Source organism: Pygocentrus nattereri, chromosome 21 (assembly GCF_015220715.1).
Source record: "Pygocentrus nattereri isolate fPygNat1 chromosome 21, fPygNat1.pri, whole genome shotgun sequence".
Classification (NCBI taxonomy): domain Eukaryota; kingdom Metazoa; phylum Chordata; class Actinopteri; order Characiformes; family Serrasalmidae; genus Pygocentrus; species Pygocentrus nattereri.
This window is the reverse complement of record NC_051231.1, coordinates 10,432,660-10,453,007: the sequence shown is the minus strand read 5'-3', so window position 1 is coordinate 10,453,007 and position 20,348 is coordinate 10,432,660. Positions and strand designations below refer to the sequence as shown.

The window sequence follows — 20,348 nt, the reverse complement described above, 5'->3', positions numbered from 1 at the left end:
CAAGGGGCAAACACAGGGCTTAAATACAAAAGGATAATGAGGGACAGGCAGAAGACAGGTGGAACGAGTGAGGGACAGAGTCAGAAAACAAGGGGGCAGGACCGTGAATAAATCAAAAGAAAAGCACAGGACAAAAAGGTGAACAAAAGCACATGAGGAGACTGGGAGGGGCCAATCGTGGCACACTCATTCTGGAGGTAGTGGGATAAGGTGCAGAGATATTAACATGCTGTGATCTGTGAGTCACGCAGTCAGATGACAGACAAAAACACAGCAGTTACTGAGGTAGAAAAACCTGAGTAAACCAGTGAAAACACAGTGTAGCAGCAATGTTCCAGTGCAAGTACAGCATCAAAAGAGTTGTGTGTGTGGAGTATGTGTGTGAGGGGGGGCGGGGGTAGCTCAGTCCTTGTGAGTTTAAGAACCTGATTGCTTGAGGACTAAAGCTGTTGCAGAGTCTGGCAGTGATGACACGGATGCTCCGGTACCTTCTGCCAGACGGCAGCAGTGAAAAAAGTCTGTGTGAGGGATGGATGGGGTCGTCCACAATGCTAGTGGCTTTCTAGATACAACGTGTGGCGCAGATGTCCATGATGGAGGGGAGAGAGACCCCGATGATCTTCTCAGCCATCCTCACTATACGCTGTAGGGTCTTGCGGTCCGAGGCGGTGCAATTCCCAAACCAAGCAATGATGCAGCTGCTCAGGATGCTCTCCACAGTCCCCCTGTAGAACATAGTGAGGATGGGAGGGGGGAGATGAGCCTTTTTCAGTCTCCGCAGGAAATAGAGGCTCTGCTGGGCTCTCTTGGCTATGGAGTTGGTGTTGAGGGACCAGGTGAGGTTCTCTGTGATGTGGACACCAAGGAACTTGGGTAAAATATCTGCTACAGGGGACAAACCTGTAAATCTGTTTTCTGCTCATTTTTAATTATTAAAGTTATGAACTGAACAATTCTGATTTATTTATTATTATTTTAACCACTGGGATTGGCTCTTGAACCCCCACAACCCAGGAGGATAAGCATAATATGTGTGTGTATTGTTACGCTATATTTTCTATTTATTTGTTGAGTATAACATATTGGAAAAATAAAGCATTCTTATATCTGTTATACATATGTTAAATTCAGGTCATTTGACCAGGGCACCCAGACTTTTATATATGACTCCAGTGGATATTATAACATGTCCAGTTAGATGTTAGACTGGACAGTCAGTGGACAGTCTTTGGATTTGTTGTGGAGGTATTTTTTTGTTTGCCAAAGGCCGACAGAAACACCTTCTGTGGACAAGCTAACAGCCTCAATGGAGGAACAGAAGAGCTTCACTTTTTTCATGGGCACAATTGAAAGACCATTGTGGCTGGTCCACACACAGTCTTTAAGTCTGTAAGTTGGGAATGAGCATTGAGCATCACTCAATTGTGGAAAACCACAGGCAGCACACTCATTTCATCAGGACGGCTGATAAGAGCCACATCTACATCCAGTCATCAATCAGATTTTCTGTGAACATTTCAAGCCCTTAGAATCTAAAGACCCATACACATATCTAGACTGCCATTCTTCACTTAGATAACTGCATATCTGTAGGGTTAGTCACTAGTAGCAGCCTTTCTGAAGAGAACAAGAGAATCTGACGGCATGTCACACATTAGTCTATGGATAGCCGTTTTTCGTGTCAGGCAAATAGTCTTTTTCACTGTTCCAGCAGTTTCTGGTCATGTTGATAGTTTTTTGAGGTGATAATAGTCTTTTAGCACCCCATGCAGTCCAGATGAGACTCCTGCTGTTCAGACTGCTAGGCAGTTAGCATGCTCTCCCGAGAAAGGTAGCATTTATACGTAAAGAAGACAAGTGTACTGGCTAGTGTTGAGAATTACATCGTTCAAAGCAACACATTACAGTTACTTACGCAGAAGAGAACCTCAAAAACAACCTTCAAAAACACCAAACGCGACTTTCATTCAGAAACAGCTCTGTAAGCTTTTTCATATTTTATTGTGAGGGAGCTGTTTAGTGGCTAGTTGCTCTGTTTTCAAAAAGCATCAGCTGTTCATGTTTATAGTTAGCACAGATTTCTATGGGGTATAGAGAGTAACTCAGAAATAATGAGTTGTGAGATAATTTTTTTCTAGGAAGTAATAAGTACCCTATTACATTTTGAGAGAAGTAATTAGTCATTTGTAGTGGATTACTTTTTTGACTATCCAAATACTGGTGCTGGCTTGCAGGCTGTGCGGAGAGTTTGTAGTGTGTTCTGGAAAAAAGTCATTTTTGAATGAGGTAGAAACCACAATCCTAATCTGAAGTATGGTCACCTCCCTGTTCTCTAACTAAAGAGTTAACATGATTGTTAAAAAGACGCTCACTGCCGTTCACACCGAGCCACTGACCTTTTCAGGGTCACTGATGTCAGAACAAAAACATCTCCATTTTTGTCGTTGTTCAGCTTTTAACATAATTTAAATATAATATATGTATATATATATATATATATATATATATATATATATATATATATATATATATATAGAGTAGCTCACAAATGTGAGTACACCCCTCACATTTCTGCTAATATTTTATTGGGCATGGAATTCACCAGAGCTGCACAGGTTGAGAGATGCTCCTGGAATCCTCTTCTATTCCTCCATGATGACATCACGGAGCTGGTGAATGTTAGACACCTTGCGCTCCACCTCCTTCCACTAGAGGATGCCCCACAAGTGCTCCATTGGGTTTAGGTCTGGAGACATACTTGGCCAGTCCATCTCCTTTGCTTTCAGCAAGGCATTTGTCATCTTGGAGGTGTATTTGGGGTCGTTATCGAGTTGGAAAACTCGGGGATCATGCGCTGCTTCAGAATGTCACAGTACATGTTAGAATTCATGTTTCCCTCAATGAACCACAGCTCCCCAGTGCTGGTAGCACTCATGCAGCCCCAGAACATGATGCTACCACCACCATGCTTGACTGTAGGCAAGAGACAGTTGTTACTCCTCACCAGGGTGCCATCACGCATGCTGGACACCATCTGAGCCAAACAGGTTTATCTTGGTCTTGTCAGACCACAGGACGTGGTTCCAGCTCATGAACGATCTCTGAGAAAAGCGACGGTGGGGCAGAGGCAAACAGGAAGTCACTGTTTACTGTGTTCTGTTCTGAATAACTTCAGAACTATTGAGGAAGTGCTCAAGGCTGGATGTTTTCTTTTTTCATGTTTTCAGTCGAACTGTCTGCTTAAGTTGTATAATGGAGTCTAGTAATGGAAATGCCTTAGTATTGAGCTTTCTGGGTCGATGCTTATTGACAGCATAAAGGGCGAGATGACTTAGCTGACACTGTCCTAACGGAAACAAATGAAGCCTAGTTAGCCTCAATATTCTGCTTTGTTCTCTGTTGACAGGGATAATATCTTGGTCCTGGACATCTTCTTCGAGGCCTTGAACTATGAGACGATTGAACAGAAAAAGGCCTATGAGCTGGCTGGGTTACTCGGTAAGCAGTTCGTTCTACTCTTTTCATTAACAATAAAACTGAGATTGAGAGTTATTGCTTGAATTTTTCTACTATAGAAATGAGATTGTGTAATTATATAGTTACAACTACATATTTATACAATTGCATTTTTCATTTGATACAAATGACTCAACACATTGTAATCATTTATTCTCTTTGTTTTGATGTCAAAAAATCATGTAAATGTGTCAAAAATATATGAAGAATGTCAAAAGTGTAAAGAATTGTTTTGCAGAAAGAAAAACAAACACATCAGTAACATTCTGAAAATTAAAATCATAATAAAATATCTTCTGCTTGCAAGCACAGATGTGATGTGGGTTGAAAGTTTCAACTGTCATGCTTGTAATAATAATAAAAAGAAATGATTCGGTAAAACAACTGAAGGAAAAGTTTGATGAAAAATCAGATCCACATTCACCCATCTAACCTAGGTGCAGTCAAACAACCGAGGCATGTTTGGTGTCCAGAGTTTGCATCTTCAACACTAACGTTGCTAAGAAACACTGATCTTTTCTAGAATTGCATCTTTAAAACATGTAAGTCCTAAACCACACTGACAAGTCTGTGCAACTTCGCTGAAGACCTGAATGCAGTTTGAGTGGCTTGAGAACTTTTGGCAGCCCAATGTTTTATTACACACACCCATAAATTAAGACCAGCCAGTTTGCATTGAAGTCCCTGGAGATACTGAATAATAAGCCTTATGGAATGTATGTTAAGTAATAAGACCGGGATTTTAAAGGGGTTATAGAAAAGATTTAGGTGACTATTCTCTAACCTCTAATGTTAGCAAGATTAGCTTTGTCAGTCACAAACTGAAGAAGCAAAAATCGAACACTAAAATTTCAATCATTATTTTAATACTGAATGATAACAAAAGGGGTAACACTTTATTAGGGGTGGTTCTTTGTAGATAATTAATAAATTCTTAACTGAGTATCAGTAACACATAGCAACATATCAGTGAAGCAGCAGTTGTGAAGCATCTAAATACATTGAGGTAAATATATTGTTGATGAATTACTTGCATGAAGTAGATATTGGAGTAGATGTTGTTATTATGTTACTTCCATTATGCAAAACCTAACCTTAACCCTGGGGCTAATCTCAACACTAACCCTAACCTCAACCCAAAACCTAATCCTAAAAGGACCAATCAAAATAAAGTGTCACCCAAATAAGTGAAAACTGCGACTGCTGAGGGTTAAATTATGACCAGTTATGATAACAAGTAAACTTATAGAATCCATTATGGCCTTGTCTGGTTTGTAAGTCTTATTAGGTGATCATTTTTAAAGTGTAGATACATGAAGATTTCACATACATCTTATCAGGTCAGCCATATTTAAAAGCACAAAAACAGAATTGAGCACATTAAACTTTGCACTGTACCTTTGTAAATGTACATTTGATAGTATGTGACATTATCAAGGAAATTGGCAAAATGGACTGTGTACATGTTACATTCTTGTTCTTTCAGGTGACATTGGTGGCCAAATGGGTCTTTTCATTGGAGCCAGCATTCTGACCATTTTGGAGCTCTTTGACTATCTTTACGAGGTAAGAACATCCCTTCAATCTCCAGGTAGTGCTATTATCTAGGAAAGTTAAATGGTTTGGTTTGGGTCGTTTACCTTTAGAATGAGCTGCTAATGTTGCATTTGTTTCCCATTGTCCAATCAACACATGAGTGCTGTACAAGACATGAACACAGAGGACGCCAGTCTCTTCTGCTGTTGTGAGTCAGTACTCTCCAGGACATTCAGTTTTCCCTCCTGAGCCACTTTGCAAGGCAATGGGCAACTGTTGAGAGACACAGTCACAAAGGAAATGAACAAGCTTTTCCAAAGGTATAATCAGAACACAGATTCTAGATGTCAGTGAGCCAAGCATTTGATGTCCTTCAAACAAGATGAAATGGTATTTTGATTGCAGGAAACAGGCTCCTTTGATTGAGTAAACATATGATTCATTTGACTGTGTAATAACTAGGTGGCTGGCCAGTTCCACGGCTAGCGCTCTGATGCTAATGGTGTTTTCCACCAGCATTCAAATGAAGAGGCCAGTGTGTATCAGTGCTGCCTCAACATGCAATACTGTTTGCACCACACGCTCTCCCTCTCTCATCATGTTTCTCTCATAAACAAACACATTGCATCATCTTAACCTCTTTCAGCAGGGCCCCCAGTGACCACAGTAGAAATGAACTTGGATATTGTCAGTTTAATATAATCAGATCAAATATTTTCCACATAAATCTCTGTGTGAATGCATTGAGCTGCTAGTGATCAATGAGGGGTGAAAGGGGAGGGGTGAGAACTCCCTGCTATGAAAACAATTCACATCTGTCCAAAAAGACAGATAAAATGGACAGCACAATGTAAGCCTTCCTTAGGCTGGATATACACTACACGACTTTTAGTGTCCAGTGAACAGAGTTCTAAAATGGAGAGCATCACAAGCTAAACGTCAGTTTGTCCCAGAATTTTCTGTTTGTTTGTCATGAGGCATCTCGCACTGGATGACAGGGCAAAGAGAGAGTATAACGCATATAATAAGTTTGGGCTACAAATAAGAACTCAAACTCCCAGAATTCCTCAGAGAACGACGCAAACAAAGCTAAATTATACGTGGTGAGAAGTGCTGATACAGTGAGATCTGGATTTCACTACAAACTGGCAGCTGAGCTGAAACTGTAGAGTGCTTCAACATCTGGATCCAACATTATAAACATAACAGCTCTTATTTGCCTGTGTTTTACATACAGCTTCTTTGTCTCCACATTACGTTAAGTATGCACATTTCTTCACTTTTCTCCACTTTTCTAGCTCTCTGATTGGCTGTTGCTTGAATCGTTTGTTGAGTAAATCTCAGACCTTCTCACACTGCAGGATTCGTGAATGTTTTGAGTCGTAAATATCAAAGGTCCGATCACTCATCAGAGGGCCTCCAATCATTCATCAGAGTTTGATCTGGGGGTGAAAGATTCGCTCGTTTCTCCTCTCACACTAAAGCCAGGCATGCACTGTGCGATTTTAGCCTGTGTTTAAAGCGCAGTTTGGCCGGAGCCGACTGAATTACATGATCGGACTGGATTTCAGCTTCATCAGCCGTCCTTTACCATGCAGTGTGAGAGGACAAATGAAGTTCGATTAACTGCCCAAACAAACTCCAACTGAGTAGTCAGATGACTGGATAGGATTCTGACATGTCAGAAATTTTGGTCGCTTGTTTCACAGTCTGAGAAGCCTCATAAACTGATTTCTCAAAATCCCAAAACCACAGACAGTTACAACCACCGCTCCTGCATGAAAATGTCCAAACATTTGCGGTACCAGCATCTGTGTATGGTGACTTTGCTCCGCTTGAGTTGAATTTCAAGGGATAAATAAACAGTGATTTGTTGTCTTCGTAGAGCTGTCTGTTGACCGTCTGGTCTTCAGTGCACAGTGTGGCACAAGTTAGCAAAGCTGTTGTAGCAGTTTGTCCATGGCTGAATCTTAGACAGTATCCAACCTCCTATGTAGTGCTTCTACACCAAAATAGTGCACTGTTTGTCCACGAGGGAACTGTGCCCACAGCTGAATCCCAGAAGGCTATTTATTAGACAGTAATGCACTTTATGGGTGCAGGAGCAACCACTTTAATATGTGGTGCACTATGGGAGCAGGGAGTCATTTGAGATTCAGCCAGTGTGTTTGCTCTGGATCTGGAGGTGTTGTCCATAGAACTGTCTGTAGGGGCTGCGTTTACACTGAGTGTGAGCACCCATGTTGTGTCATGTCAGTCGGACCAAGTGTTTTCATACAGTGCAAGTATATAAATCGCAGGCTTTGGCTGAACAATTCAAACGTACTGTAGTTGTCAGCAAAGTCCAAAATTTCTAAAATTGCACAGTGTATGCCTGGCTTAACATATGATCTGCATTTTCAGTCATTTTCCGACCTGGAAAATCACTTCAGATTGTGAAAATTTGTCGCAAGGGGCAAATCAGGCTTAATATTGGGCAAAAAATCATGTAGTGTAAGCCCAGCCTTCTATAAAGTCCTGATTAGCCACAATGAACACAAGCATTTAAACTCAATAAAAACACTTCTGTTAATATTGACTTGCCTGTTTAACTATCAATTAGCTTCTGATTTTGTAAATCATACATATTTCCATCTAAATATATTCCATCAACATTATTAAAGAACAAAATGCATAATGCAAAACCTAAGGGACCTCCAAAACAGTGGGAACTTACATTTTATGGCTACTGTGCAAAGAGGTTCATAAGCCTCCAATATATTAATGCATAGCAATATATTCTCCTGGCGGTAAGAGATGCTTGTCCATCTTCTGTTGTCTATAAAGCCCAGCCATGCAAAATTTCATAGCCTGTCAGCTCTGCCAGCCCAAATACATTCAGACCCAAAAGTTAAAAAGCTGCATTTACTGCCAGTGAAAAGCAGGGCGGTGATGCGGGGAGTCCTAATAAAACGCACACAGTCAGTGGATGGTTGTTTTTTTTACAATGCCGGCTAGATGTGGAGTATCTCTGCAGCGACGTGATTGATTGCAGGTCAGCCACTCCCGCTGTGGTACAATTACGGAGAGGCTGCTGACTCTTCACAACCCTGCGTGCTGCAGCTAGCTCACAATGGACAGCCAAGTAGTGGGAGCAAACACAAGCAAAATGGGCTTTGAGCAAAGACTGTTATCCTTCTTCAGTATTATATTGTATTATTTATATTGCAAACGCTTTGTCACAGAAAGTGAATTCATTGCCTTTATAGGCGTGAGAAATTGGTGTGAATGCATTACCTCTATCATAAATCACCTCTGAATATGTTAAACACAAATAATGTGGGTGTATTTATTACAATTTTTTACCAAGCCATTCATCTTTAGGATGTTTTTCACAAAGCAAAAAGGGAAAAGGAGCTTGTTGCCTACTTTTAGACCAAAACCTTTGCTGTTGCCTCGTTTTTGGCATGTAAAATGCAAGAATCAGTGGAGTTTGGGGGGACCCCCTGTAAGTGAGACCTTTCCATCATTCCAACATTAGATTACATGCTCAGGCTGAATATGTAACAGAAGTATAGAGTGTAATGCGCCATTGGTTTGCATCCCTGTGTAACGACCACTGTTCAGTCATCAAACAGTCGGACGCAAGGGCTCACTTTCCACTCTGTTTATTCTGAAACAGATTTTATGGTGTATTGATCTCCTCTTGCCTTAGACGGCTGCAGAAATCACAAGCGTCACTCGTCTGAGCTTATAGTATTTCTTTTAAAACAGCACTTTACAATAACATGCACAAGACTATATACAGTGCATCCGGAAAGTATTCACAGCGCTTCACTTTTTCCACATTTTGTTTTGTTACAGCCTTATTCCAAATTTAATTATATTAATCTTTTTCCTCAAAATTCTACACAAAATACCCCATTGTGACCATGTGAAAAAAGTTTTCTCGAGAGTTTTGAAAATGTATTAAAATTAAAAAACAAAGAAATCATATTTACATAAGTATTCACAGCCTTTGCCATGAAGCTCAAAATTGAGCTCAGGTGCATCCTGTTTCCACTGATCATCCTTGAGATGTTTCTACAGCTTAAATGGAGTCCACCTGTGGTTGATTGGACATGATTTGGAAAGGCACACACCTGTCTATATAAGGTCCCACAGTTGACTGCATGTCAGAGCGCAAACACCAAGCATGAAGTCAAAGGAATTGTCTGTAGACCTCCGAGACAAAATTGTCTCGAGGCACAAATCTGGGGAAGGATACAGAAAAATTACTGCTGCGTTGAAGGTCCCAATGAGCACAGTGGCCTCCATCATTCGTAAATGGAAGAAGTTCGGAACCACCAGGACTCTTCCTAGAGCTGGCCGGCCGTCTAAATTGAGCGATCGGGGGAGAAGGGCCTTGGTCAGGGAGGTGACCAAGAACCCAATGATCACTCTGTCAGAGCTCCAGCGTTCCTCCGTGGAGAGAGGAGAACCTTGCAGAAGGACAACCATCTCTGCAGCAATCCACCAATCAGGCCTGTATGGCAGAGTGGCCAGGCGAAAGCCACTCCTTAGTAAAAGGCACAAGGCAGCCCGTCTGGAATTTGCAAAAAGGCACCTGAAGGACTCTCAGACCATGAGAAACAAAATTCTCTGGTCTGATGAGACAAAGATTGAACTCTTTGGTGTGAATGCCAGGCGTCATGTTTGGAGGAAACCAGGCACTGCTCATCACGAGGCCAATACCATCCCTACAGTCAAGCATGGTGGTGGCAGCATCATGCTATGGGGATGTTTCTCAGCAGCAGGAACTGGCAGACTAGTCAGGATAGAGGGAAAGATGAATGCCGCAATGTACAGAGACATCCTGGATAAAAACCTGCTCCAGAGCGCTCTTGACCTCAGACTGGGGCGACGGTTCATTTTTCAGCAGGACAACGATCCGAAGCACACAGCCAAGATCTCAAAGCAGTGGCTTCAGGACCACTCTGTGAATGTCCTGGAGTGGCCCAGCCAGAGCCCAGACTTGAATCCGATTGAACATCTCTGGAGAGATCTGAAAATGGCTGTGCACAGACGTCTCCCATCCAACCTGATGGAGCTTCAGAGGTACTGCAAAGAAGAATGGGCAAAACTGCCTAAAGATAGGTGTGCCAAGCTTGTGGCATCATATTCAAAAAGACTTGAGGCTGTAGTTGCTGCCAAAGGTGGTTCTACAAAGTATTAAGCAAAGGCTGTGAATACTTATGTAAATATGATTTCTTTGTTTTTTAATTTTAATAAATTTTCAAAACTCTCGAGAAAACGTTTTTCACATGGTCACAATGGGGTATTTTGTGTAGAATTTAGAGGAAAAAGATTAATTTAATTCAATTTGGAATAAGGCTGTAACAAAACAAAATGTGGAAAAAGTGAAGCGCTGTGAATACTTTCCGGATGCACTGTAGTTTGTTCACATTATAAAAATTCTAAAATTACAGAGAAATGCGTTTGGTTTGTTTATTTTGTCATGAATGTACTGCAGAACAAATACAAAAATAATTAACAGCAATATGCACTGCACTGGGAAAAATAGCTTTTATGATCAAAACTACACTCTGAAAAAATGATCACATGCTCATATAATGTGTTATAACCCTTGAGCTTTTTAATGGATTAAGCTTTGGCTCTAATGCTGCTTGCATAGCAGTCTATTAATGAAGTATGACCCTGTTTTTTTGTTAAAAACTGAGGGGCTGGCAAGTTTTTAGCTAGAACTAGGCTGTTCAGCTAGCTAACATGCTAAAACATAGAACTCCATCATTAATATCACAGGCATGAATTAAAGTACTTATGGTATGAATAACTGTAAAACTGCAAAATTAAAGTCTAAAAAAAGTCACTTGAATGGATTACATGCTTCAAATGTTCATGTTTCAGTCAGAAGTAGCATCAAACCCAGGCTGAATCACAATTGGCTGTATTCCCTAAACAGTGTGATTCTAGCCTGTACAGCCAAATAGTGTGTCATTTATCAAGTATAGATGTGGCTAAATCCCAACTAAAATCCCACTATTTCTTAGCTGCATTTTGCACTGTTGAGTTTCAGGATCCAGTAAATTCCTACGTAGTGCACTATGTAGGGAGCAGAGCTTCAGCCCCAGTGTGAGAAGAGGGCATGTCTGGGTTAATTCTTAAGACTTGTGGTGATAATTTGGTGACCAAAAAGTAATTATAAAGTAAACATTTTTACCTTAAACCGTGCTGTGTTATCATATGTTCCTTGTTGTATGACAAAAAAAGTTAGAAGAGTCATGAAATTACTGCAATATACAGCAATGGGCACCCGAACGTTATGCTCAGTCAGACAATGGTTGCATGCTAAGCAAATGAGAAGCTTTTGCTACTTTTGCGGAAAAGTTTCCTGCCAGAGATGCAAGAAAAGTGGCTATAGCTAAAGCTTTAACTTAAAGCAGAGCAAAGGAAGGCTGCACTTTTGTTTATATTTTTAGCCAATACTAGCACATTAGCACATACTGAGACCTCAGTGGAACTGAGGTGGGAAAGAGAAGTCAGATGTTTGCAGTTATTCTCAGGAGTTTAGAGAGATTGAGAAACATTTATTGTAATAATGCTCACTGAGAGATGAGCAGGTCTATAAAGGTGTATTTTCGGGGTGGGCAGTGAATACCGCACCACTGCATGCTAGGACTACTTCTAAAGTCAGCTAATTCTCTTGTTAGGAATCTCAAGCACACAATGTGGAGAATGCGAGGACATCAGAACGTGTCCTTCTATCACAGGATTGTTTTTTATAGAAAAGCTGACTGCAGGAAAGAGATGCCTTTGTAAAGAGTGCAAGAGTGAATAACTTTACAGAACTGCACAAGTTGTGTTTGTGTAAGCTGTTGGACTTAAAAGCCTGTCTTGTAAATGACAGCTCAGAGCCAGAGCAGTAAATCACCCATTTCCACAGTGCCACGGTCTGTCAGAGCCAGGCCTCAGTGCAATAACTTCAGTGCTCCTGTTCAGAGACATTGGCAGTTCAAGCATATGGCACTCTGAATTGCAGTGGAAACCCCCCAAAACAGCTGGATGATTTTCATATTCCCATTTGCACCATTTGTTTCTGAAGCTTAATGTTCAAACTTGTTTGGATGTTTTTTTTTTCACTGTTAAAAAGTAGGATAGTTAACTATTCACTGGCCACTTTATTAGAACTCCCCACTCCTTTTTTTATAGCTACAACTTCCTGAAGTACAATTAGAGACCATCTGTTGATGTCAGGCCTGTGCAGTGTAATCAGTTATTGTTGACGGCTGACAAATACCCAGTGATGATGTTGGGAAGAGAGCTAGAAAGGACCAATTTAAATGTACTTAACTTGCTAAATTATATTAAATACCATAGACATGCAATCTGTTATTCCCTTTTATTGTTAAAACAGTGCATTATTACAGAGTACTCATCAGCCATTATGCTATGGCACAGTAAATTCCCCACTGTCTCTGCAAGTTTCCCAGAGTGACAAAATTTCAAAGCATTTTCCACATAGGGTAGGTATCCTGATGGTTCAAAAGATTTGTAAATTTATGAAAATATTTTATATATTTATATATGTATATAATATTTATTGCTTTCCCACAGGCATCTACAGCTGAATTCAAACTTCACTGAAAGTGAAAAGCACTTTTTTTGATGTAAAGCACATTAACGTAAATTTGGAAGATCTACAGTCACCCATCTAGCAACCTAAAGTTCTCCACAATGGGGAGCTATTAGCACAGTAGTTGCTTTTGTGTGCATCATTTAAAGAGAAGAAACAACCGTGAACCCACACCAGAAGGAGCTTCTAAACACGTTTGCAGTCCCAACTTTCAAAACGTGGTGAAATAATTCATAAACAAAGAATGTTAACTTAATATTACATTATGTATGTATTTTCATTAGATGTTTGTAATAAATTAAAAACATAAGGTAAAGATAGCATAGAACATAGGACAGGTTGGACGATGTAACTTATAATTGTGATTTTTTAAAATAAGAATATCACCCAGGCTGAGTTGATGCACAGTTTGCATTAGCCATCCTCTAGCACAGTGGTTACCAATGCTTGTCACTGTTCCTAGTTACATACCCAATTACAGTGAAGTTGGGACGTTGTGTAAAACATAAATAAAAAACAGAATACAATGATTTGCAAATCCCTTTCAACCTATATTCAATTGAATACACTACAAAGACAAGATATTTAATGTTCAAATGGATAAACTTTATTGTTTTTTGCAAATATTTACTCATTTTGAATTTGATGCCTGCAACACGTACCAAAGAAATTGGGACAGGGGCAACAAAAGACTGGGAAAGTTGAGGAATGCTCAAAAAACACCTATTTGGAACATTCCACAGGTGAACAGGTTAATTGGAAACAGGTGAGTGTCATGATTGGGTATAAAGGGAGCATCACTGAAAGGCTCAGTTGTTCACAAGCAAAGATGGGGTGATGTTCACCATTTTGTGAACAACTGTGTGAGCAAAAAGTCCAACAACTTTTTCAACGTGCAATTGCAAGGAATTTACAGATTTCATCATCTACAGTCCATAATATCATCAAAAGATTCAGAGAATCTGCAGAAATCTCTGCAAGTAAGAAGACCAACACTGAATGCCCATGACCTTCGATCCCTCAGGCGGCACTGCATTAAAAACCGACAACATTCTGTAATGGATATTACCACATGGGCAGAGGAAAAGGACTGACCGGATTGTTATCAGCGCAAAGTTCAAAAACCAGCATCTCTGATGGTCTGGGGGTGTGTCAGTGCCCATGGCATGGGTAACTTGCACATCTGTGAAGGCACCATTAATGCTGAAAGGTACATACAGGTTTTGGAGCAACATATGCTGCCATCCAAGCAACGTCTTTTTCAGGGACATCCCTGCTTATTTCAGCAAGACAATGCCAAGCCACATTCTGCACGTGTTACAACAGCGTGGCTTCATAGTAAAAGAGTGCGGGTACTAGACTGGCCTGCCTGCAGTCCAGACCTGTCTCCCTTTGAAAATGTGTGTCACATTATGAAGTGCAAAACACGACAACAGAGACCCCGGACTGTTGAGACCCCGGACTGTTGAGCAACTGAAGTTGTACATCAAGCAAGAACGGGAAAGAATTCCACCTACAAAGCTCCAACAATTAGTGTCCTCAGTTCCCAAACGCTTATTGAGTGTTATTAAAAGGAAAGGTGATGTAACACAGTGGTAAACACGCCCCTGTCCCAACTTCTTTGGAACGTGTTGCAGGCATCAAATTCAAAATGAGTGAATATTTGTAAAAACCAATAAAGTTTATCCGTTTGAACATTAAATATCTTGTCTTTGTAGTGTATTCAATTGAATATAGGTTGAAAAGGATTTGCAAATCATTGTATTCTGTTTTTATTGTTTTACACAACGTCCCAACTTCACTAGAATTAGGGTTATACAACCATGATCTACCAGTCTACCTGCTCTAGCTAATTAACTTTGTCATAAGGTCTTGATGGACTAAATCAGATGCATTAGTGTTAGGTAAGAGAGTGTGGCAGCTTTTTAGATAGTGGTTGAAACTAATGTAAAAAAAGTAGATCTCCAGAAGGAGGGTTGGTGACCACTGCTGGTCAGTTTCTGATCACAGAACTGCTGTTGTCTGGATTTTTTTTTAGGTAGTGACCCACAGATAATGAAAAACTCCAAGTCTACATGAGTCAAGCAGTACCGGGATTTCTGCTTTGAAACCGGCCAATAAATTCACAGAAGAAGACACGATGTAAACATTACACCACTTTACCTGAAAATATCAGAATCCGATTCAGAATCAAGCTTTATCGTCCAGGTAGACTGAGACTGAGAAATCTGAAAGAAATCAGAGTAAGAGTCCACAGACACTGAGAAATCTGATTACTGAACTAAAATCCAGCTCTCTTTATCAGATTTCTTAATCAGATTTCTAGATCGATCTAAGGAATCTGAGTGTGCTGTTTACATGACCATTTGAATAATTGGATAACTGCAGAAATCTGAATATGATCGGATTGTTGAGTGCATATAAATACACTATAAATAAATACTCACTCACTCTTGGCTCTCCATGTGTTAAATATGGTGCCTCTGAGTTGAGCAGCTAGTGAGCAATGAGGAGCGAAAGGGGAGGAGTGAGAAGCCCCTGCTGTGAAAACAATTCACACCTCTCCACAAAGATGAACTTCTTCATATCAAACAGCCCTGTATGATCAAAAAAAAAACAATCACATAACAACAACAAAATTAGTTGTACAAATGTAGATGTGCTTGCTCGCATAAGAAAACTAAACTTTAGTTCACCTCCAGTTTTGTACATCACACATATCTTAACATATTCCATCAACATTATTGAAGAAGAAAAAATGCAAAATGCACTAACTGAGAGACAAAACAGTATTTTATGACTGCTGTGAAAAGAGGTTTAAGGATCAGTGATAAATTCACAAGACAGTTTTAAATGTGCTAATGTACACAACACAAAATACCCATACCATGTAAAAAAATATATTACCAAATATATTTACCACATATTAGATGTGGTATATACATAGTTAAACATGGTAAATGTTGAACAATTCCATTCTCTTCCCAGTCCAGCTGAAAGCACAGCCAGCTTGATGTCACAAAACAAGCACATATACCCACCTATTTCATTTACATATATCAGTCTTAAAGGCAGAGTAACAAAAACAGCCTGAGTCAGTGTAAATATGAATTATGGCTTTAAATTGGGTGGTTTGATGTACCAAAAAGTCCTAGTTCCATTTTACACAGTCATTGTTCAGCCTGTGCCAAGATGAGAAAACAATATGCGAGAAAAAATGTATTTATGGGCTCTTAGGACTCTGAATACACTGGCTAATACATGCTAATGATTGCTTAGCATGCTGAGTAAAACAGTGAAAGCTCCAGACAGGCCTGCTCTGTTGCTGAGAGAGCTTCTCCCCGCTGTAGGGAGAGGGAATAATGGATGCAGAAGGGAAGACTGGCTTGGCGGACCTCCAAAGCCAGTGTTTAGCATGGCAGGCAGGAGCGGGGCGGCAGGTCCTGACGTCCGTGTGTTCTGTTTTGCAGGTGATCAAGTACAAGCTGTGCCGCTGCGCAAAGAAGAGCCACAAGCGCAACAACAACAATGACCGGGGAGCCGTGCTGAGCCTGGACGATGTGAAGCGTCACGTCAGTAACTATCACGCAAGCGTCCGTGCTGACAGGGATGCTGAGGCATAGGGAGAATGAAAAAGAGGGAGGGAGGAAAAAACATAATGGTGAAAAGAATGGGAATGGCTGAGAAAAGCATAGTGGGATTGGGGAGAAAGTGGTTTGTTTTGTTTTTTTTTACACATTTTTGTTATTATGTTTCCACGTAATTCATCACATTTGTTTAATGGATTATTTTATTTTGTATAACAGTGAATATCATGAATATCATTTAGCCAGTGATCATTATGTCTGTGCCTGCAGCCAAAGCTAATCATGCTTTATGATATATGTGTTGGTTCTTTGTTGTTTTATTGTTTTGGCTTTTTTCCCTTCTTTTTAAGTTGCTAAAAAGGAAATGAAATCATTCAAATGGAGAAGGTTTAGTGTCCAGTACACTTTAGCCAAGTTTGTGTGAGAGAAAATAGCCTACAACCATACAGGGCTGATAAAAGTCAATGAACAAAGGATTCTGCCCTTCAAAGAATCTGATAATTCTAACAAAGTAAAACTTTTCACTGATGGAGAGTTTATTTGTGTTACATTGCAGGAAACATAGATAATGTTGTGTCTGCCTCTAACTGATTAATTCAAGCGGGGCTTAATTTAAAAAAGCATGTGTTCCCAGAAGACTAAATAATGATGGATCCAGCTTGTCTATTGGGTGGGAGGTGGGGGGTCCCAAAAAGATAGGTAACTGAGCTTTTAAGGCATGAAAAAGTAGCAGTCACACACTTGTGGGTGATAAACAGAGTCAGTGTTGATTGTTACTACCTGTGTCACTATGCACACCCAAAAAGGAATTGAAAATAAAGTCTGCTGAACTGTCTGTGCAAAAGTCCAAAAGCACCCTCCATTTAATATTCAGCCAAAACAAACTTTAAGTGCACATTATTCATTTTTTAGGAGATATGCTTAAGGAGATTAGATATGATTAAGATTCACTTACATAGAATAAGAAAAAGTCAAAGAAAAAAAAACAAGAAATAAGAGTTGATGATTAAATCCTCCTAACAACCACCTGCAAGAGCTGGTAGACACCAACACTGCCCCATCAGATAAACAGCACAAAGCTTTCATCTTTGAGAAGATCAAGCTGCTTCAGAACTGAAAATATCCGCAGGTGTTTCTGTCCATCCTTCCACTGTGAGAAGACCACTCAGCACTATGGGTCTGAAAGGATGTGTATCTGTCAAGAAGAACCTCACTGAGAAAAGAAGACAGGCACATCAAACAAAGAAGCTGAATAATGGACAGACCACCCCAGAGTCCAGACCTCAACATCACGGAATGTGTTTGATTACTGCAGAGAATGATCAACAAACATCAACAAGACTGAACTTCGTGGTGTGTCTGTAGGTTTCTTTGAGAAAATTAAAGCGAGTCTCTTGAAAAGAGTGGAAGCTGTAATGAAGGTAAAGAGTAGATACAGTAAATACTGAAAACACATTATTTCTAGTTGTTGAGGGCTCTGTGTAATATTTAATTGGGAACTAAATAAAGTAGGGTGCTGACTTTTGCACAGTAGTGTAGAAAATACTATTGTAATTTGTCTTTTAACATCTCTACAAATTGGCCCATGAATGCTGTCAATATGTTAACAGTGCCAGATGCAATCTAGAAGATGCTACATCCAATCTGGGGGATTTCAGACCTGGATCTAGCTTGTTCCGATGCAAATTAAGCCCTGCTTTGAGGAGAAAAAAGTGTTTCATACTGACCTTCTTTGTGGGTTCACCTTCTTTAAACATTAGGAGAAATTTATTTTGACTTCAGTGTCTTTTAAGTAAAGCTTTGGCAAAAAATCAGCTGAGAGAATGTTCAAGAAAAGGCCAAGCAAATCACTAGAGAAAACAAAATCTTTCTAAGCAAATCTTAGAGAAAATATAAGAAGCCACACATACTCAGGGGTGGGAAAGGGGTGGAAAGGCCGTGGAAAAGAGACGCAGAGTGAGCTGCTGCTTCCAGCCTGTTGAGTATGGATCTGTCACGCCCCTCTGTTTTTTCCTTCAGACTCACTGAAACCACTTCACTTTCACCCTTAATTGCACTTGGGGGGTGGGGTGGGGTGTCCTGTGCAGTAATTTTACTCTTTTCTCCTTCTCTTCTTTGCACTCCCACTCCCACTTCATCTTTATTGACTTTTTCTTTTAATTTGCTCTCTCTGCATTCGTTCTGTTCCCTCACCAAAAAAAATGAATCCTTTTTCTCATTCATGCCTCACTCCATCTTCTTTGCTCCTCTTTTTACTTACTTTCTTGCTTGTCGCTCCATCTGTTTTTTCCCCCCTCTTCTGATTCCAGGCTCCCTGTGAAAACCTCCGCACGCCCTCCACATATCCTGCCAACATTCTACCTCACCATCCAGGGCAGGGCAACTTTGAGGACTTTACCTGCTGAGTCAATCACAAGAGGAGACGAACAACCAAAGTCGACCGCAAATCACCGACTCAACCTGGACGTCGTGGAATTTCTTTCTGTTTTTTTTGTGTTTTTCTTCCTGCCTGGATGTTTTAGAGCAGGCAGACCACCGTAGATCACGTGAACATAACATCACAGACGACAACAGTGACAATATCTTGAAAGAAAAAAAATACAGAAGTGTAGTTTTGACGCCGTTCCACCACCAAACTTTCTAACATTTCGTAAACATGTAAAGGAATCTGGAACACTGCCTCAAAAAACGGAAGAAGCTCCTTCTTAACGAAGCCTTTGGAACATTCTTGCGCTCTCTACGTAACTCGAACTGGCATCCAATCGAAAGGCTTCTTGTGGGCGGAGCCCCCGATGCCTTTTTTTCTGTACATAGCGACGGCTCTACACTGTCTTACAATGAGTGGCTTAATTAGATTGTTAGAAATAATATAGCGCTTATTTCCACTGTACATGTAGCAGCATTCGTGACGACTGGTGGACGCCACCGAGGGTTCCATCCAGACTCGATGTGTCTCGTTTAAGAATGTAACACGTACCACCAGGCAGGATGAGATTGGCCCTTCAGTGGGGAAGAAATCTGACCGTGGTCTCATCTTGTGACTGCATGCTTGTATTCGTCCTCCTGTGCATGTTTTCAGTTTTTTTGTTTGAGTAATCATTCTTATCGCCAAGTTTGCCTCAATTATATACAGGTATTGAAGGACGATGTGGCCCTCCCTAACTGTTATAGTGTGTATGTGTGTGTGCGTGACTGTTTGGGTGCCTTAAACCCTACAAAATGTGCGTGTGGTTGGTTTTCTGCAGCGTCTGAGCTGCGAGCGTGAGCGTGAATGATCCCTCTACTAATTATTTTACTCTGTGTATGATGACGTGAACTATCTTCGTGTGTGTGTGCGGTTTACGGCTTATCGATGAAGTATCCTCTCCATTTGAATTATGCGAGATGATTATTTTCTCCAACTGTTGCTGTTGCAAATGTCATATCAAAGCACAAGACCACCAATATGTAAAAGGTGATGTAAAAGAAAGGCAGAATACTATTCTTACTGAGACTATTACCGTCATGATATTCAGAACCATCGTTACTCTATTAATCTAACGTTTTTTGTTTTTCTACTACGGGAAAAAAACATATACACATTGCCTGATAGTCCAGTCGTCATCTTTACAGATAATAGGCTGTTCTATTTATCTATGAAGGTATAATAAATATCATTGAGAATTTTAGACAGCTGTTTGTCATGCTTTATTGTGTTGGGTGGCAGGGTGGGCAATATGACATCGATATCATGATGCAGGAAGCCATTTGTATATTTTTTAGCTGCTTGAGCACAAGGTGAAGAAACCTTGAGAGGAACCAAGAGGATCAAGAGGAGCCAATGCTCCTCTGTTTGGTAGCAGACAGCAAAACAATAAGAGGTAAGAGGCGAATGAATAAAGAAGCAAAAGCCTATTTACTGGACAGAATTGAGATTATGATTACTATAGCTGTGTCCCAATTCAGGGGCTGCATGTGGTCATGCAGACGTGGTCTGCATGTCCTTCAAAGACTGCATAGACTTGCAAAGGCTAACCCAAAATGAGATGGTCTGCTCCACAGCAGATGTATATGTGACGACATGATGTGTCTCAGACGCTCCTCTGGTGATGCCTCCA

The 20,348-nt window shown here is 40.4% G+C and overlaps 1 protein-coding gene and 1 long non-coding RNA gene across 6 annotated transcripts in view; one reads left to right on the top strand and one right to left on the bottom strand.

Annotated features, from left to right (window-relative positions):
- Positions 1–19,919, top strand: part of asic1b (acid-sensing (proton-gated) ion channel 1b) — a 363,281-nt gene extending 343,362 nt beyond the window's left edge. For 3 of the 4 annotated variants that reach the window (XM_017684694.2, XM_037532193.1, XM_037532191.1), the window contains 4 exons: positions 3,407–3,498; positions 5,003–5,082; positions 16,135–16,236; positions 18,561–19,919. In XM_017684694.2, coding sequence (XP_017540183.1) covers positions 3,407–3,498; positions 5,003–5,082; positions 16,135–16,236; positions 18,561–18,656 — 370 coding nt within the window. In that variant the 3' untranslated portion in view covers positions 18,657–19,919. Of the gene's footprint in view, positions 1–3,406; positions 3,499–5,002; positions 5,083–16,134; positions 16,241–18,560 lie in introns of all 4 variants that reach the window. The other variant, XM_037532192.1, reaches the window with a different exon arrangement.
- Positions 3,711–18,597, bottom strand: LOC108412603. 2 transcript variants are annotated; one of them, XR_001856674.2, is made up of 4 exons: positions 18,512–18,597; positions 15,116–15,261; positions 14,828–14,892; positions 3,711–5,325 (listed from the first exon to the last, which is right to left on the bottom strand). It is a non-coding gene; the product is annotated as an uncharacterized LOC108412603 (long non-coding RNA). The 2 variants fall into 2 exon arrangements; XR_005129281.1 differs by lacking the exon at positions 14,828–14,892 and having other exon boundaries at positions 15,112–15,261.
- Positions 19,920–20,348: the final 429 nt, after the last annotated feature.